Here is a 26,905-nt window from a genome sequence, read left to right on the forward strand (position 1 = left end):
CTCTGGAATAGTTCCTGTTCCCTGGGTGTTATTCCTGACTGTGTGGTGTCTAAGTGAGCCTGGTTTTTGGTCCTCCATGAGATTGTATGAACTGCCTAACATCCTTTCAAAATCTCCTTCTTCCTTTATTTTTTAACAACTTTTTTGAGGTATAATTTGTATATTGTAAAATCACCCACTTTAAGCATACACTTCAATGATTTTTAATAAATTTGCCAAGTTATGCAACCATCACCACAATCCAGTTTTTGAATATTATATCACCCCAGGAAGATGCCTTATTCCCATTTTCAGTCATTCCCCATCCCACTCCCCAGACCCAGTCAACCACTAATCTACTCTCTACCTCTACAGATCTGCCTTTTCTAGACAATCTTTCTTCTTAAACTTGGCAGAATGATTTCTGTTGTTTAGAACCAGAAATCCTGTCCAATAGAATATTAATATCCCCTTATGATAGAAGAAGACATGATGACCCAGAAAGGTTAAGTGACTGACAAAAGGTCGTGTCGCTAGTAAGAGGGAGAGTGGTAGAGTGGTAGTAGTAACACACAACCCAAGCATGTCACTCCAGAGTCCAAGCTCTTACTGAAGTAATGTAGAGAATGGAGGCGATAGGAGTGCAAGTGGAGGGAGATAGACCATTTAGGAGGCTATGGGGTAGTCCAGGTGAGAGTTGATGGTGACCTGGACTGAGCAGGTGACAGTGGTAGAGAAGTAGATGGATCTGAATAACACTAGGAAGATAAAACAATAGGATTTGACAAATTGAATGGATGAGGGGGAATGAGGGAAAGGATGAGTTAAGGAGTATGCCATGTCTCTGGCTTGGGCAATTGGTGGGTGGTGGAAGAACTTATTGGCATAGGAAATGTGGGAGAAAAAGCCCATTTGGAGTGGAAGATGAAGTCAGAACTGAAGGCATTGAGTTTGACATATTTATGGGACACACAAATCTAGATGCTTAGTGGGTAGTTGGATATATGGATCTGGAGCTGGAGATATAGATTTATATATCACCAGCATATACATGGCAACTAGAACTATGGACGTAGCTGCAACTGATCAGCAAGAGACAATGTAGATCTAGGGCTGGCCCTGTGGCCGAGTGGTTAAGTTCGCGCGCTCTGCTGCAAGCGGCTCAGTGTTTCGTTGGTTCGAATCCTGGGCGCGGACATGGCACTGCTCATCAAACCACGCTGAGGCAGCATCCCATATGCCACAACTAGAAGGACCCACAACGAAGAGTATACAAGAGTATACAACATGTACCGGGCGGCTTTGGGGAGAAAAAGGAAAAAAATAAAATCTTTAAAAAAAAAAAAAGAGACGATGTAGGTGAGAAGGCAAGAGGGCTTTGAATAGACCCTGAGGAATGCTAACCTTTAAGTGATGGGAAGCACAGAAGTCCCCGAAGGATTATGAGAAGGGATGGTCATAGAGATCCAAAGAAAGTCAGGAGAAGTGGATTCCAGGAAGCTACGGGAAGAAAGGGAGGGAGGTGGTGCATGGTCATTGGCGTCAAATGCTGCTGAGAGTTCCAGGAAGATCAGGTCTGTGGCATGTCTATTGGATTTAGTGATGATGACGTTGTTGTTTACTTGGCAAGAGAGGCTTTAGAGAAGTGATGGGGGCGGGAACCAGACTGGAGTGGGCAGAGGAGTGAATGCAGATGCGGAAACGGATGTGGTGACTCACTCTTTCAAAGGACTTGGCTACAAAGGAGAAGAGAGGCATCCAGTGGTGGTAGGAGAAGAATGTCGGGGTTCAGGGAGGGTTTATTTTTAAGATGGGAAGTGATGTTAAAATGCAGATGGAGAGAAGACCAGAGAGCAAGAGATGATGAGATAAATAGAAATTATCATCATAGTCATCGTCATCACTGTCACTAACAACCACAAGGAAAGCCTGTTCTGTTCTGGGATTGCTCTAATTGTTAGACATTTCCTCCTTATACTAAGTGAAAATCTGTCTCCCTGTAATTTTCCCCTTTGGTTAGAGTTCTGTTCTGTGGTCCCTCTTCTACTTGACACTCTTCAAATAACTATACCCTCCTACTGCATTTCTCCTCTTCAAAATAATAACTCTGATCCCTCCAGCCATGTGCCTCCAACACTGTGTCCAGACCCTTTGCTTTCTCAGCCAAGCCCACACAGCCACTCTTGTTTGTCAAGGCCCTCTTAAAAGGCAGTGTGTGCACTCTTGCTTTGCTGGTGGAAGCATGAAATGCTTTGACCTTTTGCGGTTTGGCAAAATGAACTGAGATATAGAATGTGCACATCCTGTGCCTCGAAATTCATCTTAAGGATTTAACACCTTAGACGTAAAAAGATTCTTGTGCAAGTACATGCCCGACAACATAGAAGAGGAGGGCCGAGAGGCAACGAAGTATAGTGCTTAAGAGAATAAACTGAGCCTCAGTGAGGAAAGACTGAATGCTTCCCCCACAGATCAGGAAGAAGACAAGGGTGCCTCTTTTCACCACTGCTATTCAACATTGTACTGAAAATTCTAGCCAGGGAGGGCAGTTAGGCTTGAAAAAGAAATAAAAGGCATCCAAATTGGAAAAGAAGAAGTAAAACTATCTTTATACTCAGGTGATATGATCCTATTTATGGAGAATCCCAAAGAATTCACAAAAAAATTGTTAAAGATGGGGCCAGCCCTGTGGTGGCGTAGCGGTTAAGTTTGTGCGCTCAGCTTTGGTCGCCCAGGGTTTGCCGAGAGGAGGATTGGCAGCGGACATTAGTGCAGGGTTAATCTTCCTCAAAAAAATATTAAAAAATAAATTTTTTTTTTTAAAACTTGTTAAAGTTAATAAACCAATTCAGTAAAGTTTCAAGGTACAAGATCAACACACAAAAATCAGTTGTGTTTCCATACACCAGCAATGAGCAATCCAAAAAAGAAATTAAGAAAACAATTCCATTTACAATAGCATCCAAAAGAGCATAGGCTGTGGAGCCAGTGTTGCTACTTACTGTGTGTCTTAGTCTGTTCGGGCTGCTATAACAAAATATCACAGACTGAGCGGCTTATAAACAACAGAAATTTATTTCTCCCACTTCTGGAGTCTGGAAGTCCAAGATGAAGGCACTGGCAGATTCACTGTCTGGCGAGAACTTGCTTCCTGGTTCACAGACGGCTGTCTTTTTGCTGTGTCCTCACATGGTGGAAGGGGTGAGGGGTTTCTGGGGCCTCTTATATAAGGGCATTAATCCATTCATGAGGGCTCCACCCTCATGACCTAATCACCTCCCAAAGGCCTCACCTCCAAACACCATCACATTGAGGGCTGGGTTTCAGCATATGAATGCTGGGGGTCACAAACATCCAGGCTATAGCATTCTGTGAACTTAGGCTCATTCCTCTAAGCCACAGTTTGCTCAGCTAAAAGGTGGGTGTAATACCAGTGCCTTCCTTACAGGTTTGTTTTGGGGAGGTGAGGATTGGAAGAGTTAATATGTTACTAAACTACGCTTAGAGGAGTGCTTGACACATAGTAAAAGCGATATCAGAATTACTGAAAAAATGTTTACGATAGGGAAAAACCAAACAAAAGTTCCAGTTAAGTATCCATCAGTAAGAGCCTGGCTGGTGAATTATCACAACTTACCTCTTAGCTTGAACCATATAGACCTGCCAATATCCTACTGTTTAGCGCCACAAAGTGGGTAATTTCTTACATTCCAATCTAAACACTAGAATACTCTGTAACCATTAAAAATGATTACCTATCATAAATCTATCTCTATCATGAATTTATCATTACAGTTGTAGAAGAATTAATAACATATGATTCAGTAGAAATAGCAAGTTATAAAAAAGCATGTAGAGTGTGGCCATGTTTGTGTGTCCAGCTCTCTAGAAGTTACTCTCAAAGTTTCAAGTTTAACCTCTCAGAGGGAAAATGTTGGAAGCTTTTCATGTTCTTTGTGCTTTTCTGTGAAATTTACACCTTTACAACAACAAAAGGGATTTTCTTTAAAAATGTGGCTCATAAAACCTGAACACGGGGCTCCTATTGCTGCCTGATCAGGGCATAGGTCACTGGGCCTAGCACTACCCAGAGCGGAATATTCTACTCTCACTGAAGCTTAAGACAACACTAGTTTGTTGTGTTTTTTTTTAATCTGGATGATATAACACAACCGTCACTTCATACAAGCTTAAGGTTTTCTAAAATTTTCCAGCCTCTTTAACATAAACCTCTGCCAATTTGCGTGGTCCATAGTTTGTATGTGCATAATTGAGCTTTTGAGCTCAAGGCCAGGACTTTACATGTATCCATTATATTTCCTCTAATTGGTAAACATTAACCAATAGATTAGGACTCACTCCCTACTCTCCATATAGTAGAATGTGTAGAAAGTATTGTGTTCCGGAGTGGGAGTTTTTCGAACGAGACAGAGACAGAGTTTGGGAAGTATGGAAAGAGAGTTTGGGAAGTATGTGCTAGATGACGGAGAAGGACGAGAGCTAAAGGGAATTAGAAGTGAAGACGATGTCTTAGTCAAGCCGTGGGTGACAAGAAACTGAAACCCCCTCAGGTGAGCTCAAGGAAAGCTGGGGTAGGGTGGAATGGGGGCTCTTATACAGCTACAGCAGGCTTACTATATTGTGGTTGGCTGAAGAATGGCTCCCCCAAAATCTCTGTGTCCTAATTCCTGGCACCTAATTGCCGGTGAATAGGTTATCTTACATGGCAGAAGCCACTTTGCAGATAAGATTAAGTTCAAGGTCTTGAGATGAGGAGATTGATGATCTGAGTGGCCCCAGTGTAATAATAAGGACAAGAGTCTTTATAAGAGGGAGGCAAGAGGGTCAAAGTTAGAAAAAGGAGATGTGACAACAGGAGCTGAGGTTGGAGTGACGTGGCTATGAGCTGAGGAGTGCCAAGGCAGCCTCTAGAAGCTGGAATAGGCAAGGAACAGATTCTGTTATGGAGCCTCTAGAAGGAAGCAGCCTTGTCGTGAGCTTGGTTTTAGCCCTGTAAGACTGATTTTAGGCATCTGATGCCCAGAACTGTAAGAGAATAAATTCATGGTGTTTTAAGCCACTGAAGTCACGGTAATTTGCTACGACAGCAATAGGAAACTAATACAATTGGTATTTAACTTTCCACGGGGGGTGCTGTGCTTTCTTCTCAGCATGCGTCTTGTTGCCCTTGGCCCTTTGCTGGCCTCCCACCACAGCTGAGTGGACCAGGGAGGGACATAATCAGATTCACCTCCTGGGATTTTAAATACAAGAAGCAGAGGCTGCAGGCCCCACTTCTCCAAGAAGCACAGCGGGCACAGTGCCCAGGGCCCACAGTTCTTCTAGGGGCTCACGAAAATGTCTATTGGCCCTGGGTTGGGCGTGAGTTAACCAGATGCGAGGGCAGTTCATTCTCAGGTCCCGTCCTTCCACTTCAGTGTTACCTTTGCTCCGTGAGCCCAGGCGCTGTGAGGGAGAGCCGGGCTTTGCTGAGGGGACTTCCTCCCCACGGTGCTTTGAGGACCCTCCCGCCATGCTGGCATGCAGCCAACCCCCCCTGAGGTGCCATTACAAGACTGTGAAAGCCATTCATAGTCAGAACACGTGGCTCGGGACTCTGAAGAACCTCTTTATGGTGGGCTCCTTCGTCTGCATCTGGTGAGTTGAGTGCAGTGTGCCAGCCTGAGGGCTCCAGGGCTGATCTCGCTCTCCCTCCTTCCCTCCTCCCCTGGCCCCCCACAGCCAGACTCCCTGTGAGTGCCCAGGCTTCTCTCATGTTAGCCCTCTTCCACCTTCCCAGACTCTCTGCAGCGTTCCTCTCCGCCAGCTTAACCTACTCATGCTACAGGGCCCAGCCAAACCCCAACTCCTTCATGCCCGTTTGCTCCAGGCACCAGTGGTTTTGCATCTTCTGAACACACAGAATTGTAGCTTCTTGGAGCCGAAAGGTCGTAGAGATTAGGGAGCCAGGCAGTTATCCTCTCGTTCAGGGACTAAACCCACAGCCCAGAGGGATGGCATGGCTTGTTTGAGTCACCAAGCGAGTTGGGAGAGAGCTGCTGGGATGGTCATTAGAATGTTCTTTCCATGGGGCAGGATACTGCAAACTCTGTTTCTTTTCCTCTTCTTTCCTTTGATGCAGCTCTGAAGCATTTTCATTCTTAAAATGATATATTCATTACTACACAAAGACAAGTTTTCTGATTTATAAGAGGGTTGGATTCCATTAAGACTGACCTATAACATGTTGTGCATTCTGGAATGAATAAGAGAGATCAGAATTGAGCTTCCCAAATGGTGGGCCAAACTGACCCAGTGTTATTCTGGGAGAATGTTGCAATATCTAACATGAAGAAACATTGCGCATACCATGAACATGTTGTGAGGCTAGGCTGAAAGATATTGTTGCATGTTTGTCTATGGAATCATATTTAATAACTCTGTCTCATATATGCTGATTGGATCTCAGATCTGGATCTCCAGCCTTAATGTCTTTCTTCATGAGCTTTATTGGTTAGTGAATGTTACAGAAATACTAAAATATGTTGAGAATACTATAGTAAACACTCAAGTACCACCATCCGACTTAAGAAACAAAACACTACTAATCCAGTTTTAGCTCCCAGCAAACCCAGCATTTATCCTATTCCCTTTCTTCGCCCCCTATAAACACCATCCTGAATTTGGTGTTTGTCATTCTATGTTTGTTTTCTATAATATGTCTGTATCTATAAAAAATATTTTTCCTTTTTTTATTGAGATGAAATTCATATAACATAAAATTAGCCATTTTAAAGTGAACAAGTCACTGGCATTTAGTGCCTTCAGAATGTTGTGCAACCACCACCTCTGTCTAATTCCAGAACAATTTCGTCACCCCAAAAGGAAACCCCACACCCATAATGCAGCTACTTCCCATTTTCCCCTTCCTTCAGCCCCTGTCAACCATCAGTCTACTCTCTGTCTCTATGGATTTACCCATTCTGGACATTTCATGTGAATGGAATCATAGACTATGTGATATTGAATGTGTCTCTTCTTTCACTTAACATCATGTTTTGAGGTTCATCCACAGCACAGCACATCTCAGTACTTCATTCCTTTTTATGACTGAATAATACTCCATTGTATGGATAGATCACATTTCGTTTATCCATCCATCTACCAATGGACATTTGGGTTGTTTCCACCTTTCGGCTATTGTGAAGAGTGCTGCTATGAACATGCATGGACAGGTATTTGTCTGAGTATATAATATTGTTTTGGATTTCTTTAAACTGTATATCATACTGCAGCATGCTTTGTCTGCTCAACATTATGTTATTTCCATGTTGATATAAATAGCTCTTCTTTCATTTTCACTGCTATAGAGTGTCCCATTGTATGAATCCAACAATTTATTTAGCCACTCAGTGTTTGAGGACATTTAGGTTACTCAGTTTTCCCTCTTACAAAAAATGCTGCCATAAACATTCTTGTATCTAACTCCTTGGGCACATGTATGGGATTTCTCTAGGGCGTACATCTAAGAGTGGAACTGCTGGGTCATACGGACTGCTCTTCTTCGAATGTACTTCATCTTGCCAAATAAACTCTTAATTATTCAGGGAAATAGGAGACAGGGAAAACAGATAAATTGGGGTGCAATCTACCATTTTTAATTATTAATTTCACTTTCTCTCTTTCTTCCCTCTACCATAATAATTTAGAATCATATTCTAAAGAAGGTATTAACAGCTAATGAACTGACCGAAAGGCAGGAAACCAGAGGCAGAGCCCTATATTATGCATGAATAAGTATAGCACATGGTTACAAGGTCTGGCTCTGGGCTATAAGGTAAACCAGTGGAGCGTCTCAGTTCTGCCATTGACTATCTGTGTAACCTTGGGCAAGTTCCTTTACCTCTCTGAGCCCATTCCCTCATCTACAAAAGAGCCATGATTACAGGAACTATCTCCTCTTGTTGTTGTGAGGATTAAAGGAGATGATGCATGTAGAGCACTTGGCACAGACTAAGTGTTCAATAAAGGGTAACTGCTATTATCAATTATTTATATACTGGTGGGTGTTCTTGGAAAACAGGTGGCTGACCTGCTGGACACACTCTTAGATAGGTGCTGATGTTCTGCTGGGACCCCAGAACAACACTGGTGGACCAACCTGGGGCTGGACTTCGGTATTTCAGAAGCTGTCCTGTGAATTAGGATCTGTATTAGGCAATATTAGAAGTTGGTATTGGGGGCAGTAGTTTCCATGTAGTGAGCATTCAGTGCTAAGGAGTTTGCATGCTGTCGACCTAAATAAAGAGGTAAACTGAGGCAAGCTTGAAATTGTCAAAGAGCTGAGTTTATTTGTAAATAACAGAGGAACTGCAATTTGGGACATGCAAACTGTAGGAAGCTACAGGCGAGTCCGTTGAGGGTTTGGGGTAGGCTGCACTTATGGGCAGGGAATGTAAACGGGGAGAGTTCAGTTGGAGTCTGTTGAAATCAAAAACAAACGGAGATCTTGCCATTTGTGACAACATGGATGGACACAGAGTCCACTCACGCAAAGTGAAATAAGGCAGACAGAGAAAGACAATTACCATATGATTTCACTTATATGTGGAATCTGAAAAACAAAACAAATGAACAAACAAAACAGAAACAGACTCACTCATAGAATCGGAAAACAACCCGGGGTTACCAGAGTGGGGAAGCGGTGCGGAGGTGAAATAGGGGAAGGACATTAACAGGTACAAACCACCAGTTATAAAGGGAATGACCCGTGGAGACGCAACACACAGCATAGGGAATATGGCCAATAATATTGTAATAACTGCATGGTGACAGATGGTAACGACTTATCGTGGTAATCATTTCGTAATGTATATAGATATCTAATCATTATGATGTACACCTGAAACTAATAGGATATTGTACGTCAATTATACTTCAATAAAATACAGCATGCCAAGCTAGGATTTGACTAGAGGAAGTCTTCAGCACCTGCATCCAAAACCACTGCATTGTGCCTCCCTGGAGAAAACCATTGATGCTTTTTTGTGTCTGCCATTTAGCTTTGCCTTGGTGAGTGACAAGCGGTACCAGCGGAAAGAGCCTCTAATCAGCTCTGTGCACACCAAGGTGAAAGGAATAGCAGAGGTGAGAGAGGAGATTATAGAGAGCGGAGCGAAGAAGGTGGTGCAGAGCGTCTTCGACACCGCAGACTACACCTTCCCCCTGCAGGTGAGCACCTGTCAGCATCCTCCCAGGACTCGCCCCCTTCCCCTGGGACCTAGAGCCTCACTCCAGAAAAACATTGGCCCTATTTAAAAAGCTCTGTGAAAATCCCAACTGAGAAAACCTAAAAATTGCAAAATTGGGTCAGATCCAGCAGCTCAAAGGAGATGATTCCTTGCTTTATCAAGTCCTACAGGGTTTCTCAAAATAGCAGTGTGCCCTAGTGCATTTAAAACATGATTTGATTCACTCACGCTTGATTTATGCACAGCTTTTTAGAAGCAGGGCCATCAAGTCTGCCTGGATTCAGAAGGGCAAAGAACTTTCTGCCTAGACAGAACCAGCCATTCTATATCATTTGCGCGGCATTTCATCAACAAAAAATGTCTCTAGGAAAACACTTTGGATAAGATTTTGCACAAAGGAAGGATATAGATGACAAAGAAAGGAAGGGTATGGATCACAGAGAAAGGGCATGTGACTGTCTAAATTTGCAAAGGGAGAAAATGAAAGTCGAATTGTCAAAGAGGAAAAATGGAAGTGGGACTGAGAACACCCGAGAACAGATGTGGGGCGGGAGGGAAAAGAGGGCACATGTGCAGCCCCTGGGAGCTGGAATGCTTTGCAAAACCATAAAACCCAAGCTGCTATCTGTTTGTTTCTAACAGTGGGTCATTAAAATCTCCAGCTATTTCCCAGGTGGCGAGATGCCCTATTGCCCTTTAATTAAAGTCCTGGATAATCTGAACAGCGTTCTGATGGAAGCCCACACCCCACCTCCGCCTCCCCAGGTCTCTTGAGTTGCAATTTAACAGGATTTTACTGTGTCCAAAAAAATGAAAAGGCTGCTTTTGAGGCTGGAATGGAAAATGAATAGTCAATCAGTTTGAACGTTCCTTTCTCTCCCTCGGCTCAGCAGGGCGGCTAGTCCAGCTTTCATATTAAGCCCTTGGCGTAGTCCGAGTTGCTCCTGGACCCTGATTTCTACACTGAAGCTCAGAAGAGTGGGAAGGTTCGTCCCCAGGCACTCAGCAAAGTGGATTATTATGATTAAGTAGTTCTGTTCTCAAAGCCTTGCATTTGCCTTCTCTCCTTTTCTCTGCAGGGGAACTCCTTCTTTGTGATGACAAACTTTCTCAAGACAGAAGGCCAAGAGCAGGGGTTGTGTCCTGAGGTAAGGAGGGGACCCAGAGTGGTTGGACAGGTGACAAGAGTTCCTGGAGGAGGCACGGGTCAGAGGAAGATCATGAGTAGAGGCTATTTTCACACCTATGTCATGTTCTGGTTTCCTAAGACTTGCCATTAACCCGCTCCCGTGAAAATGGGCAGTTGAATATGCATAAACCAAGTCATCTCGTTTCTCTTCTCCTTATTCTGTCCTCAGCACTGAGACCTGACTGACCTCGTTTTCTCAGGCCAGGACAGAGTAACTGGCATCCCTTATTTCCATGTTTCCTGCGGAGCCTCTGTGCTTGTCTGCTTCACTCAGTTCTGCAGCCACAGGGTTGCTCGGAGCAGGCCCCCTGCTCACCACCCCAAGGGCCCTCCCTGAAAGTGGTCCCTGGCTGCCCTGACATCTGCTTTTTAGATTTTTATTTCTTCTTCTTTTTTATCGGGATATAATTCACATACCATAAAATCCACCATTTAAAGTGTACAATTCAGTAGTTTTTAGTGTATATTCACAATGTTGTGTGCATCACTGTCTAATTCCAGAACATTAGCATCACCCCAAAAAGAAATCCCGTACCCATTAGCAGTCACTCCCCATCCCCTCTTGCCACAGCCCCTGGCGACCACTGATCTACTTCCTGTCTCTATGGATTTCCCTATTCTGGACATTTCATATAAATGGAATCATACAGTATGTAGCCTTTTGTGTCTAACTTTCTTCACTTAGCATCATGTTTTCAAGGTTCATTCATACTGTAGCATGGGTCAGTTCTTTATTCCTTTTTATGGCTGAATAATATTCCATTGTATAAACGTACTACTTTTTATTTGTCCATTCATCAGTTGATGGATATTTGGGCTGTTGCCACTTTGTGGCTACTGTGAATAGTGCTGCTATGAACACCTGAGTACAGGTTTTTGTGTGGACATAGACGCCCACTTGTCCATATCTTAGGGACACACGTTGCTTACTCCCCACTATCCTGTCCTTCTCCCTGCAGTATCCCACCCGCAGGACGCTCTGTTCCTCTGACCGGGGTTGTAAAAAGGGATGGATGGACCCGCAGAGCAAAGGTATGTTCTGTTTCTTTTCTGTGATCCCAGGGGTGGACTGTCTGGCATCTTGGTGACATTCGCAATGCCCTAAAGTTCAGATCTTTAGCTCTGGCTCTCAGCTGCCTTCTTCCACCATCATCAGGCCACGGGAGAGCGTGTGTCCCCTGCATGACTCGGCTCTGCCCCCAGAGGACCAGCTGCAATGAATGTGACTCTAATTCCCCATTGAGGGCAGCTCCTGAAAACCTCCAAGAATTAGCACCTACAGGGTTCTAACCGATAGAAAAACCACATGGTAATCGAAAATCTAATTGATAAAAAATACTCATCTCAGTATTCTAAACTTTCCCTCTTGAATTTCCCCAAAGGTTGAGGAACATGAATTGTACCCTGAGGTCACGTGGGTGCAATACTCGTATTAACCTGCAGAATTTCCATATCTCTTGTTTTAACTTGAAGAGGCACATGACAATTAAAAAATTACCACAGAAAAGAAAAAACCATCAGTGCTTATAACATACACACACACAAAAAGGCACATGAATGTGACATTCTGTTCCATAACACGTGTGTCTGAGTTGGTATAGAGATCATTTTAACATTACTTACTATTTAACATTACAGTCCCACCCGGAAATCTGTTAATGACATTGATGCTCCAGGACAAGGTGCTACATTTATTCCGTGGCTTTGCACCTCCTTGGTACATACTGTACACCCCTAGAGGGACTCGGATAACCATTTAGAAACCAAGTTCTAGAAGCTTACCATTTGATGTGTTGCTTGCTTGGTTTGCCTTATGTAAGTTTGTGGTTCAGATGGGGTTTCCTGGAAACGGACATTACTTAGGTTGAAAAGCATAAATAGTCTTGTGCTTGGGTTGGGTTAATGACATGCCTCCTGGAGAGTTTCCTCCCCACAGTTCTTTCACACATCAAGTGCTTCTACCACCCCTTGACCCTCACAGGAATCCAGACCGGAAGGTGTATAGTGTATAAAGGGAACCAGAAGACCTGTGAAGTCTCTGCCTGGTGTCCCATCGAGGCAGTGGAAGAGGCCCCCCGGTGAGTTGCAGGCTGGGGACAGACACGGTGGCCCTCAGCAGTGCACAGATGAGGCCTTGCCAGGTGTTGCTCTGGATTCCTTTCTCAGCAAACTCCTGCAAAGTCCTGGGTCCTAATAGCTTGGTGACTCACTGCCAGCCACACCAGTGATGGTCTCTGGGAGGGCCATGCCAGTTGTAAAAATATTGAAATATTTCTGTACCAGCTGGGAAATAGCTATCACCCAAAGCACTATTGGGTGCTCCTGCCCCCCTGGCTGTCCTAGCACCTTCCAGGGCACCTCTGGTGCTACAGTGGCGTCCATTCTGACTGGTCAGTGTCCATACTGAGTGATTAAGAATAGGAAGGTGGGAGGGAGGAAAGGGAAAAGGAAGGAAGGGGATGGGAAGGAAAGAGAAGGAAAAGGAAGAGAAAGGAAGGAGGGCAGGAAGGGAAGTCTGCTTAAATTAAATGGCCACAGTGACATACAGATTGGGTGGTCCCCTGTATTGATTATTTTCTTTACCACACAAGGTCGGGCTCAGAAGGCAGAAATTACTGTTAAATCACAGAAACCATAGGGACTGCTGCATTTCTGAAGAGGACAAAAAGACCTAGATTCAAATCCTGGCTCTAACACATCCTTGCTGTGTGACCTTGGGCAAGTGGCATAACCTCTGTGAGTTTCAGTTTCCTCATCTGTGAAATGAGGATAATAACTGCACTGACCACACGGAGCTCTTGTGAGAATTTAATAAAATGATACTTGTACAGTGATTGTAAAGTGAGCCATGTGCTTGGCTTATAGTAAAGTGCTCAGTAACACACACATACACGCAGAGACACACTGACAGATACACACACACGCACAGACGTGCACACAAATGATCTGCCCCCAGAAGTGTGGTGGTTCTAGACCAGCACTGTCCACCTGTACCTGTCCTGTCCAATACAGTAGCCACTTGCCACATGTGGCTGTTGAGCACTTGAAATGTGGCTACTGCAACACAGCAACTGAATTTTTAATTCACTTAAATTTCAATTTAAACAGCCATACATGCCTAGGGGATGCAAATTGGAGAGTCCAGCTCTAGATGAATGTGACTCAGGACCACACTATCAGCATCTATGGGGCAAAGAGAAGACCACCCAAAAAGCTGACTTTTTAGAAGGTTCAGGCAAAGGTTCCCCACGTCAGGGTGGGAAGCACTAGGCAGTGTCAGCTTGTCTGGCCCTCCGTCATTAAGGGCACCACCCAGGTTCATTTCTAGGTCAGGGAAGTTTCTTTGTCGCAGAAGGAATTGCCCAAGGCCTGGTTGGGACCTCGACCTACACTCAAGTAGTCTGTTTCAAGGCCAGGGGCCTCTTGATTGCCTGTGGTTTTCAGTCCAGGTTCTGCCACAAACTTATTCAATAAATACTGTGCATCTCCATTGTGCTGGTCACAACCTTGGGCAAGCAACGCCCTGAACTGCAGTTTTCTCATGTCTTACATGAAGGGATTTAATCGTTCATTCAACACACCCATCACCACTTTACATCCCCAGTGCCCCGCCCCATCCTCAGTACAATAAATATTTATTGAATGAAGGGATGGATGGATGGTGAGTGAACCTTCCTGCAGTCTAGAATTTGTGCTCCTCTAACTCATGGAGAATTTTACACTACTCGGAGCCTCTAGAGAATGACTGATAGAGTCAACTACGTGTGTGTGGCCCTGTGCTAAAGGCTGGGGATGCCAAAATAAGAAAATTACTGTCCCGGCCCTGAAGGAATACCACGCCTGTTAGGAAAAATACAAACAGGGCTGTGCTGGAGCTGGCTTGTACCAGCTCTGAGCCAATTATGCTCATCCCTTCACAACTCCAAGTTCAGTGATGTCCCATTAGTAGCTTGAAATCGGCGTGATGGGAGTATTTATATCACAATAATCAGTAAATGCTACATCTCAGGGCTTGTTTTTTATTCCTGGAGAGCTGGTTATTACATATTTACCAGCACACCGCTGCATATATCTAAACATATAAACATATAATTACATCAGAGAAGTGTTATAATAAATACCGTGAGGTCTCAAGAAGGGAGAAATTATTCCTGGAGAAGCTGGAGAATTTTAGATGGTTTGGCCAACTAGATTGCATTTCTCTTCACTCATCACAATGACCCAGACAAGAAACCAGAAGCCTCTGGTCCCACTGGCCCACTGTTCTCTCTCTCAGGCCTGCGCTCTTGAACAGTGCTGAAAACTTCACTGTGCTCATCAAGAATAACATCGACTTCCCTGGCCACAATTATACCACGTAAGTGCCTAGAATGTCTGGCTGTATTAGATGTCTACTGCTGTTGGACAAATAACCCCCAAATTTAGAAGCTTAAAACTACAAACAATTATCATCTCTCAGTTTCTGAGGATCAGGAATCTGGGAATGACTTCGCTGGGTGGTTCTGGCTCAGGGTTTCTCAGGCTGCACGTAAGCTGTCAGCCGGAGCGACCGTCATCTCTGGGCTTGACTGGGCCTGGAGAATCCTATTCTGAGCTCGCTCATGCAGTTGTCTGCAGGTGGGCTCTGTTCCTTACCACGGGGACCTCTCCCTAGGAGTGCTTGAGTGTCCTTAGGACATGGTGCCTGGCTTCCCCCAGAGCAAATGACCCAAGAGGGACAGAGAACAAGCAAGCAAGACAAGAATCATGATAGAAGCCACAGTCTTTTACAACCTAATCTTGGAAGTGACACATCACCACTTCTGCCATAAGCTATTGGTTACAAAGACCAACCCTGGTACAATGTGGTAGGGGACTACACACGGGTGTGAATCCCAGGTGGGGGCGGATCATTAGGGCACCTCATGGAGCCCAGCTACCACACTGCCTCACACCTATGAAAGAGATGGATCCTAGTTTTCAACAGAGATGTTTGTTTGCTTTTCATTATGTGCAGGAGAAACTTCTTGCCAGGTTTAAACATCACTTGCACCTTTCACAAGACTCAGAATCCACAATGTCCCATTTTCCGACTAGGAGATATCTTCCGAGAAACAGGAGATCATTTTTCAGATGTGGCAATTCAGGTTGGTGGTGCCTTTGTACCATGAGGTGTGGGGGTGTGTGCTGGGAGATGGAAGACGTCAAACAGGCAAGAGGCTGGACCCCTGGGTCTTGATAAAGTGGCTCCCTTTATTGAGCATGTACTAAATCCACGGCCGATGCCAAAGACTTTCCCTGCATTACCTCATCTAATCCTATAACAACCCTATGAGTGAGATACTTGGTGTATTAGCTTCCTGTGGCTGCTGGAACAAATTACCACAAACTTAATGGCTTAAAACAACACACATTTTTTTCACACTTCTGGAGGTGAGAAGTTCAAAATCAGTTTCACTGGGCCAAAATCAAGATATCAGCAGGTATCCACCTTAAATCTATACAGTGATGTATGTCAATTTTTAATAAAACTGGGGGCAAAATAAAAAATAAATCTCAGCAAAAATCCATAAATTCCAACCTAAAATATTAAAACATGTTAATAAAATACCCCCCACCCCCCAAAAAAAAGGTATCAGCAGGCCCATGCTCCCTCCAGAGGCTCTAGGGGAAAATCCATTTCCCTGCCTCTTCTCCCTTCTAGAGCTTCATTCATTGCATTTCTTGGCTCACAGCCCCTTCTTCCAGCTTCGAAGCCAGCAGCAGAGCATCTTGCCTCAGTGGTCACATTGACTTCTTGTTCTGCATCAAATCTTCCTCTGCGTCCCTCTTATAAACAGGGAACGTTTAGGGCCCACCTGGATAATCTCCCCATCTCAAAATCCTTAATTTAATTGCAGCTGCAAAGTCTCTTTTGCCATATAAGGTAACATATTCAGAGATTCCAGGGGTTAGGAATATCTTTGGGGGCCATTATTCAGACTACCATACTTGGATTAATTGGGATTCTTCTAGTTGCAAGTTATAGAAATGCAACTCAAATGAGTAAGCAAAAAATAAATAAAGTAATTTTGAGGGCAAATAACAGAAACCAAACTCAACTGGCTTAAGCAACAAAGGAACCATATCAGCTTGTATAAAACGACCGGGGGCACAGACCTTCTAATCCACCCAAAGCATCTTTTTAGCTCGAGTGTTTTCTCCTGCTGTTCCCTCTGCCTGGAACAGTCTTGCCCCAGACAAAGCATTAGCTCTCTCCCTTGCCTACTTCCAACGTTTGCTCCATACAAGCTCAGTGGAGCTTTCCTTTACCGCTACATTTAAAATGATAATTTCCACCCCTATCCCATCATGTCCTATGGCCTTTCCCAGGTTTATTTTTATCCTTGGCACCTAGCATTATCTGACACACTATATATTTTAAATATCCATTTAAAATATATATCTATTTATTTGTTTGTTGTCTGTCATCCCTGACTAGAATGTAAATTCCATGAGGCAGGGATCTTTGGCTTTTTTTGGTTAATTTTTGTGTAACACTCAACGCATAATGGACACTCAACAAATATTTGTTGTCTGAATGAAGGGTATGAGAGCTTTAGGCATAGCTGCATCCAGGAATTCAAATGATGTCTTCAGGAATCTGACTCTTGGTTGTTTCTTCAAGGATTATGTCATTCTCAGGCAGATGCTCCACACATTGAGGCAAAGCCATCAAAGCTCTAGAACTGTGCTGTCCAATATGGTAGCCACTAGTCACAGGCAGCTATTTAAACTTAAATTAATTAAAATCAAATGAAATTAAAAATTTATTTATTTGGTCATACCAGCCACATTTCAAGTGTTCATGAGCCACATGTAGCCAGTGGCTCTTATATCGTGCAGCATGAATATAAAGTATTTCCATCATCGCAGAAAATTATACTGGACAATGCTGCTCTGGACTTTCACACTCTATAGTTGGCAGAAGTTGCAGGGAGGGCTCTGATTGGTCTACCTTGGGCCATAGACCTATCCCTGAACCAATCATCAGGTCCAGATTGATTCACTATCCCGATTCATGTGCACACTCCTGGACCTGAGAGAGGAGACAGTCCCATTCAAACCACAGAGAGTGGGGAGGGGTTTTTCCTCCAAAAAATTCCAGGTGCTTTTACCAGAAGAAGGAGAATTGGATACTGAGTGACAAAAACATTAGATATTCACTATAGTATGTAGAGTGCTTGGCTTAATGCCTGACAATAAATAACAGTTGTGATTATTCTGTATTATTTCCCCTTTATCCAAGTCAGAGCCTGCTTGTTATTCATCTCTGTATCCCCTGCATCTAGCATACTGTCTTAAAATGCCATATTTCATTGATTCAAAGATATATATTTTTTTCCACATTCTAATAGTTTTGAAGTCAGGAAATGCTTTCAATTGATAGCGTCTCACAGTTTGACAGCATTTTTTCTTAGAGGAACATAAAAAATATATATGTCTTATAAGCAATGGTGTCTAAGATTCAATGAAATATGATAGTCAATGCTCAAAGAATGTTGGTAGAAAGAAAGAAGTACCAAGTACAGGTAAGAGATTAAGAGATTCCTTAGAAGTTTAGAAGAGAGAAAGCTCACCTTGAATTGAGGAGGATAGGACTGGCTGAGTGGATGAGGAAGGATGTAAACTTGGTCTTGAAGGATGAGGAAAATTTAGCTAGACAGGTGGATGGGAGAAACATTTTACTGGAAGAAAGGTCAAGGGCCAAGATTTAAAAGTTCAAAGTACCCAGCAATTCCACTGCTAAGTATATTCCCAAGAGAAATGACAACATATGTTCACACAAAAACTTGCACATAAATGTTCATAGCAGCATTATTCATAATAGCCCAAAGGTGGAAACAACCCAAATGCCCATCAAATAATGAATGGATAAACAACATGCAGTATATCCATACAGTGGAATATTCTTCCACTACAAAAAGGACTGAAGTACTGAGACATGCTATGGGGATGGACTTTAAAGACACTATGCTAAGCGAAAGAAGCCAGACACAAAAGATCACATTGTTATATGATTTCACTCATATGAAAGGAACTCTACAGAGACAAAAAGCAGATTAGTGGTTACTTAGGGCTGAGAGGGGATAAGGGGGTGATAACTAAAGATTACAGATTTTCTTTTGGAGGTAATGAAAATGATGTAAAATTGATTGTGGTGACAGTTGCATGTATATGTGAATATACTAAACACTGTTGAATCGTACACTTCAAGTGAGTGAATTGTAGGTGAACTATATCCCGATAAAGCTGTTTAAAAAAAAAAAAGAAATGCCAAGTGCCAAATGTGTTTAGGAAAAAGTGTAGAGAGTTTGGAATAAGAGCTTTCTCTAGGGTAATATTGGGAGATATGTGATGGAGAGAAGATATGTGATGGAGCGCCCTGAATTCCAGTCTAACAAGTTTCAACTTAATCTTTAATGAGGGGAGTATTTATGGTGTTTGATTATGGTAATGGTTTGTAGAAAATTATATTTTAGGAAGTCTAATGGCGGTGTGTCCCACATGGGAGGAGGAGCAGGAAGATGCGTTTGCAGCTGCCACATTAGATATTAGATATATGTGAGTTAGATAGCACTGTGCTTATGGTTCCGAAAACTTTAATAGGCATTTTTCCCCTAAAAAGAAAACCTTTCCTTCAGTGATCATCACTATGCAGGGAGATGTCTGGTGGCTGTGTAACCCGCGTCCAGCAGGACTTAGAGATTGTCTCTCATTGTCTTCCCCAGGGAGGAATCATGGGCATTGAGATCTACTGGGACTGTAATCTGGACAGGTGGTTCCATCATTGCCGTCCAAAATACAGTTTCCGTCGCCTTGACGACAAGACCGCCAGTGAGTCCTCGTACCCTGGCTACAACTTCAGGTAACAGTGCCCCAGGTCAGACTGGCCACCATTGGCTCCCCAGGTACCTTCCCACCTGGCTGAATTGCATCTCCAGCAGCCAGTAAGACTAGTTTTGGTTCCCAAGGCAACAAGATGAGTGTAAAAGACTTTCTCTAAGAACTAGGCAGTGACTGGATTTTTGTAAGCATTTCTTTTTCTTTTTACTTATTAATGAGATGCACACTCTTTGTAAAACAAAAACGAAATGGGAAACAGAGAAAAACACAGAAAAGAGGATAAAAATCACCCATAATTCCTCTACCCTGAGATAATCGGGATAACCCTGTGGTGAATTTTCCTTTGCCTAACCAATTCTTTCCTGAGGTTTACATGAGACCATATCACACTTACAATTTGGTATTCTGTGAGGTTTTTTTCATGCCCTGGTCACTCAGAATTCTTTGTGACCATCACATTAATGATCCCCTTGTGTGAGTGTAATGCTAACAATAGCTACAGATTAGGGAGGGACTTCTATAAACCAGGCATTCTAGTCATCACCTCTACACCTCACAATGACCCTGGAAGGAAGATACTAGTGTTCCAGGGGAGAGCTGAGAAAGGTGACATGATTTGCCCAAGAAGCTCCATACTCCTAACCTAGGTCCCTCTGTGCCCAACACTCACACCCTTTTCCCTCCATCTCATGATTTTCTCACCCATCCCTCCATTCTTGGACATTTGGGGTGTTTCCAGTTTTTCTACTATAAATAACTCTGCAGCGTACATCTCTGTACATAAATCTTTGTTGGAATTATTTCCTTATGATAAATTTGTAGAAGCAGAATTATTGGATCAAAGGTTATGATCATTTTACCATATGCTTTCAGGTTTAAAAGGAAATTTCTATGGCTCTATTTTTCATTTCTTGGATTTATAGTCAGTTCTTTTTCAAGGCCATCTATAGTTGTTTGAATGAATTCCATTCTTACCATATGGATCCTACTTCTTTTGTCCATATATGTACAAGTTATACAGTAGAAGTATAACTCCTTTCACACTGACCTGTTATCTGCAGTAACTTGGATGGAATTTCTCCTTGTGAGGCTTTGTTGGTGGGCTTCATCAGGAATGATCTTGTGCAAAGCTCTGTGTGTGCCATGGGATATGGAGATATTCCTCTGGGATGATTATGTAATTTTGTAGCCTGCTGGGTCTGTATGACATCTATCCATTATGAACCAGTTTTTGGTTTAATTTCTGGGTGCTGGATTATTTCACTCTGCTAAAACTATCCCACCCCAGCTCACTCGCGATAAAGGGCTTCTGCAGCCTCAGCTCCCTTCCCTAGAAGTGTAAGACTCCAACTCCTCAGATACAGATCTGGCTTGAGTACTCCTAGGGGTCACATGGCTTCAGCCCCCACTCACCACTCATCTCTAGCACCTAGAATACGCTCTTCCCTGTTCTGAGCTCACTAATATATTGATACGACTTAAAAAAAAATTTTATCTTAGATTTCTAGACGTATGCAGTTGGGGGTGGTAGTGGAGGTGGTGGGGCTTCCTGTACTGGCTTAGGCTGCCATTTTGATTGGAAGTCCGTTTAGTAAGAACAGCTTACAGACTCTTGATCCCTTGGGCCACACTGCAGTCTTGACTTTTAAAGTTCTTTGTAGTGTGTCGTGTATGCTTTTGGCTTCTGGACTTCAACCCTACAAACTTACTAGAATCTTGGTTCATTTCCATTCTTAAGCTGGCTGGGGCTGGTTTTGTGCTGTTGATCTACTCTTGTTTTGACCTCTGCACGGTTTACTCCTCTGCTCTTGTTGCCTGCTGGTGGTCCTGTGCCATCCTGATCTAGTTTCCACATTACCTCCTACGTCTGGATCATTTTTTCTGCCTTTTCCTACAACTCTGTCCCAACATTAACCTGGCCCTTCAGTTTGAGGCTTACCACACAGTCTCCATGACCTATCGTTGCCTGTGGGAGCCAGGCAGGTTTCTGTGACTGTGGTTATGGGCATTCTGCACCCTGGTTCCAGACACAAAGTAGGCATATGCTGTTCCCCTTTCAGAAAGAGTTGCCAGGGATATCCCTAGAATAATGGCTATACAATTTGCCTATGAAGCCAGTAGGAAACTGATATTGGCATCCCTCATTCATTCATTCATCAAATATATAATGAAGAAAAAATATTGTTGTGCCAATTGGCTATATGTTGGTAAACAGGATAGACAAAGTTACTACTTAGCTATATCCTAGTAGGACATGAATATATTACAAGTATAACATATAAGACAAAAATATAAGTAAATAAAAAACTCCGACAAGTCAACATCATTAGTCATCTGGGAAATGCAAATTTAAGCCACAATGAGATATAACTATTTATCTACCAGAATGGCTAAAATTAAAAAAGACTGGCAATTCCAAATGTTGGCAGAGAGGAACAGCAACTAGAACTCTCCTGATTTCCGGTGGAAGTGTAAAATGGTACAACTGCATTAGAGAACTGTTGGGAAGTTTCTTATAAAGTTAAACATATATCTACCCTATAGTCCAGAAATCCCACTCTTCGGTAAAGAAAGAAAAAAATGTCCACACAAAGATTTGTATATGAATGTTCACAGAGCCCAAATCCTGAAAAAATCCAAATGCCCAACAACAGATGATTGGAGAAATAAATTGTGGTATATTTATGTAATAAAATACTACCAGCACCATGGGCCTCACCTGGGAGCCTGTTATAATGCAGAATCTCAGGCCCCACTCAAGATTTACTGAATCAAAACCCGCATTTTAAGATGCCTAGAAGATTCATGTGCACATTAAAGTTTGAGAAGCGTGGTCTATACTACATCATCTAGCATCCCAAATGTACTTCCTTCTTAGATGCTTCACCTGACTACATTTCGTCTCTACAGCCAGGTTGTAACAGAAATGAGTGATGCAGATACTTTGAGTATCGAGGTTCTAGATCAGCAGTTCTCAAACTTGAGTGTGCATCAGAATCACCTGGAGGGCTTGTGAAGAACAAGTAGCTGGGCTAGTCCCTAGAGTGTCTGATTCAGTAGGTCCAGGTAGAGCCTGAGAATTTGCATTTCTGATGAGTTCCCACATCATGCCGATTCAGAATAAAATGATGTGTCTACTTAATCTGTGCATGTGAATGCATGTAAAAGTGCACGTATGCACACACATATATCGACTGCTTCCTAACCCTGCTGCTAGCATTCTTACTGATTTCTGGAGGGGTCTGCTCAAGCAATTGGGTCTAGTTATATTTTATTTAAAGCAGCATCATAAACTGGCAAGCAGCTTTCAACTATATTTTTATTTTTGTTTTGGGCCTACACAATGTTTTGAAAGTTGAGACATTCTACATAAAAATCTGGACTTCTATTTTTCTTGAAAAGTTAAACTATTTGAAAAAAAATTAAGCCATGTGACAACTCTGGGTTCATATCTCACATGGCAGCACTCGGCTAGAGCTGAACATCAGTGGTTCCCTTTAGAAAAGTTACATGTCAGGCCAACCCCAGTGGCTTAGTGGTTAAGTTGAGCATTCTCCGCTTCGGTGGCCTAGGTTTGGTTCCTGGGTGTGGACCTACACCACTGATCTGTTAGTGGCCATGCTGTGGGGGTGGCTCACATAAAAGAAAAAAAGAAGAAGACTGGCAACAGTTGTTAGCTCAGGGCGAATCTTTCTCAGCAAAAAGAAAAAAGAAAAGTTATGTGTTTTTTGGTTTGCCACTGTCCTCACCACTCCTTACTGTCTTATACCTGGCTCAAATCACTCATTTGTGCTATCTGCCTGGCCCCTGTAGGCATTTGAGTTTGAAATCCTTGACAAAAAGCTGGCTGAGATCAAAACACAAGAGGCTTTTTGCCTCTTGTATCACTGGAGTTTCATCCAGGGCCCTGAAACCAGCTCCTAGTTTAGGGAACTTTTAGATCATCCCCTGCTGCTCTGCTGAATAAGTTCACGGCCATTAGCAAGAAGAGAGGACCAGATCAGTGGTCCCCTGACTGCCCTTGCAGGTTGTTTTTTTAGCCAGCAGCAGAAGCATGCAGGGCAATGTACCAACCAGACATTAGCAAACCCCCTTCGAGTTGTTCAGCTAAGCCTAAGAACATTGGCTCTTGGAGAGATCTGAGCTTTCTGAAGAACTGAGGTGGTTATGATGTTAATATTCTTTTAGAACAAAGTGTTAGATCATTTGTTGTCTGTAATGAGCACCATAAGAAATCTTTGGCCAAAAATAAATTGTTGAAATCTGATGGGTAACTGGACAAGTTATTTTCAAATAGCTGCACAAAAGAGAAGGAAATTACAGGTTATAATAGCTATATGAGAAAATATAACTTTCTAAAACATAGGAATTGAAGAAGTTGATCACATTACAAAATTTCATCCTTTACCGAAAGATCCATGGCAAAAGGTCCTTATTCAGTGAACATACGATTCAGTTTATTTACAGCACGTGTAAAGGAGGGCAGACCCACACAGAAAGCCCGATGCACTTATCTTGTTCAGAACGGGTATATGTGTGTATTCATTTCCTGAGGCTGCGAAAACAAATTACCACAAATTTGGTGGCTTAAAACAATAAAAATTTATTCTCTCACAGTTCTGGAGGCCAGAAGCCCCAAACCAAGGTGTCAACAGGGACATGCTCCCTCCAAAGGCTCTAGGGGAGGATTCTTCCCTGCCTCTTCCAGCTTCTGGTGGCTCTAGGCATTCCTTAACTTGTGGCTGCAACACTGCAGTATCTGCCTCCATCTTCATATGGCCTCCTCCTCTGTGTTTCTCTTTCAACTCTCCCTCTCCTTTCTCTATAAGGTCCCCAGTCATTGGATTTTTTTAGGCCCACCCTAAATCCACGATGATCTTGTCTTGAGACCCTTAATTACATCTGCAAAGACTCTATTTGCAAATAAGGCCACATTCACAGGTACTGGGGTTAGGCACTTGGATGTATCTTTTAGGGGCCACTATTCAACCCATTATAGTGTACAAAAACATCCTTGTCCAGGGCCTGGTGTTTCTCAGAGTGTGGCCCACTGTCCACCTGCAGAAAAACACCTAGTACCTTTCCTGGAGATACAGATTCCTAGAAACATTTCAGAGCTTCTGAAACTACCCTTTGGGGCTGAGGCCCAGAAACTGCCTTTTGAACAGCTTCCCAAGTGATTCTTGCCCTCATTTTGAGAACCACTGTACCAAGACCCTGAAAGCAGGAACTCAAGTATTTACTCTATGTTAACCTTCCCAGGCAAACCAGCTTCATAGAGAACGCCAGCCCCAGGGCATGGAGTGGGGATGCATGCTTGCTTTGGGTATTAAGAAAGAAATCCAGGGCGGCCCGGTGGCACAGCAGTTAAGTTCACAAATCTGCTTCGGTGGCCCCAGGGTTCACCAGTTCGGACATGGCACCGCTTAGCAAGCCATGCTGTGGTAGGCGTCCCACATATAAAAAAAGAGTAGAGGAAGATGGGCACGGATGTTAGCTCAGGGCCAGTCTTCCTCAGCAAGAAGAGGAGGATTGACAGCAGTCAGCTCAGGACTAATCTTCCTCAAAAAAAAAAAAAAATCATTCGATAGAGCAGCAGAAGAAGGAACTGTCATGAAATGAGAACAATCAGTTGCAAAGAAATCAAAACCCCTCTGGCCAAAAACAGGCATCGAAGCACCTGAGAATATCTAACCAATCCTAACGTCAGATTTTCAGAGTTAAAAAAGAGTTTCAGATGTTCCATAGTATATTCTGGCAGAGCGTCTGTCTTCTGTTTTCTTCTTTCCTCACACCTATAAATAGACTGTGAATTAATAACTCAGAAAGAAAATATATACCCTTACCTAAAAACAACCACCAAAAGGCGGTAAGAGGGAGGGACAGATTTAAAAGTTTCTTGAGACATGTTATTTAAACCTTCCTAATTATTCATAAAAAGCAAAACATACCACCTTCCTGACTGCAGCCCTGGTGAAAGTCGCATATTTGGGCTGATTATGATTTGTGCCTGAGTCTTAATTTATAAAGGTGACTGAGCAACGACATGAAGAGGTCAATGCCATTGAAAATATTTTATTACTTACATTCCTAAGAGGAGGGGGCAGGCCACGCCACACAGGGCCACAGGCAGAAGCACTAGGTTTGGTCAGGAGGTAGAAGGATAGAGAGAAAAGCATGGCTCAGAACCTTTATTGTGTTTTTTTGTGGGACAGGCAAGGCAGGACAGGGGAAACAGCTTAGGACTGGTCAGTTTGAGCAATGTCGGCAGGCTCTGGGCTATAGGGTGGTCTCTGCCTCTTTGGCACTGGGCCCTGCGTGATTCAGCTCAGAGGAAATATTGGCTGGCTGTGTGACAGTTAGATAAAGGAGGTGGCTGGGGATACGGACTCAGGATCGGTTGGATGGTTTGTAACATGATTTTTACACACTGACAAAAGCTGGATCACAGGGGGGCTGCAAACAACTTTGGCTGTTAGTTTGGTCCTGTGATAACAGATGCCAAATAGACAAATACAGAATCTAAGAAAATACAATGAGAACAGATTGCTGAGGAGTATCTGTCCCCAATCCAATAATTGGAATCTAAGATTCACCTCCCCTCCATTTGTCCTAGAAGCCAAATCTATTTTTCCCTCTTAAGGAATAATTGGATTGCTTGAAGCTATTTTTAAAAATGTCTCTGCTTGTCGTTAATCCTGTATTGGTTAAAAATTGTTCATTTCAATCTTAAATGAAAAGCAGATTTTCCATCGCTCGGTGTTGGTGGCAGTAGAGGAGATGACGTGGGAAAGTGGTGCTTCAGTTCCAGGCAGGCAGAGAGAGTAATTCATGGGTTTGGATTGTGTTCTTGCCTCTGCGAACCACAGCAGAATTAGAAGACGGACAAGGAAGACTAGATCGGCTGCTGTTTTGGTTTCTCTTTTCATAAAGTAACAGCACTTTCAGATAGAGCTTTATAAATACGGATCCTTTTCCTCCTACAGATATGCCAAGTACTATAAGGAAAACAATGTTGAAAAACGGACTCTGATAAAAGTCTTTGGGATCCGTTTTGACATCCTGGTTTTTGGCACCGTAAGTCTCTTCTCCCAGCCACTGGCACCTCTACTCCTCTGACTGTGTCCTAATTACTGCTGTAGCGCCTCAAGGGGTGAGTGTTTTGGTCACAGTTGTTAGCTGGCATTGTGCATCTTGTATGTAGGATAAGAAAGGGAGAAGAAATGTCCTTGGGGGTTCTGTCCATGAATAAGTCATCTGAGGAGTACAAGAATGGGACTGGGAAAAAAATCCAATACTCAACTTTAAAAATACTCTGATGTTTGGGGAAAAAAAGGATGACGAAATCCCTCTGAAAAATAGGTTGTAAGTAACAGAATCCAACTTAAATTGGCTTAAGAAGAAAAGTCTTTTCTTTTTTAATTCATATAGCTGAAAAACCCAGGGGCAATTTTCAGGCTTCAGGCATGACTGGATCCAGATGTTCAAACAACATCATCAGGAATCTGCCTCCCTCCATCTTTTCCATCTGTTCTCCTCTGTTTTGGTTTCATTCTCAGTTGGCCATCTCTACATGGTGGTGTCAGGTAGCTCCTTATATCTCACCAGTTTAGCAACCTCA

At 43.1% G+C, this 26,905-nt stretch overlaps 2 protein-coding genes across 5 annotated transcripts in view; one reads left to right on the forward strand and one right to left on the reverse strand.

Annotated features, from left to right (window-relative positions):
• The window catches only part of IFT81 (intraflagellar transport 81), a 185,717-nt gene that overhangs the window by 127,732 nt on the left and 31,080 nt on the right, over window positions 1-26,905 (reverse strand). The window lies entirely within an intron of this gene.
• The window catches only part of P2RX7 (purinergic receptor P2X 7), a 45,301-nt gene that overhangs the window by 9,130 nt on the left and 9,266 nt on the right, over window positions 1-26,905 (forward strand). Inside the window, exons 2-9 of the mRNA XM_001495572.5 lie at window positions 9,042-9,210; window positions 10,310-10,378; window positions 11,379-11,451; window positions 12,401-12,497; window positions 14,696-14,776; window positions 15,416-15,545; window positions 19,170-19,306; window positions 26,271-26,361. Coding sequence (XP_001495622.2) covers window positions 9,042-9,210; window positions 10,310-10,378; window positions 11,379-11,451; window positions 12,401-12,497; window positions 14,696-14,776; window positions 15,416-15,545; window positions 19,170-19,306; window positions 26,271-26,361 — 847 coding nt within the window. The remainder of the gene's footprint in view (window positions 1-9,041; window positions 9,211-10,309; window positions 10,379-11,378; window positions 11,452-12,400; window positions 12,498-14,695; window positions 14,777-15,415; window positions 15,546-19,169; window positions 19,307-26,270; window positions 26,362-26,905) is intronic.

Source organism: Equus caballus, chromosome 8 (genome assembly GCF_041296265.1).
Source record: "Equus caballus isolate H_3958 breed thoroughbred chromosome 8, TB-T2T, whole genome shotgun sequence".
Lineage (NCBI taxonomy): Eukaryota > Metazoa > Chordata > Mammalia > Perissodactyla > Equidae > Equus > Equus caballus.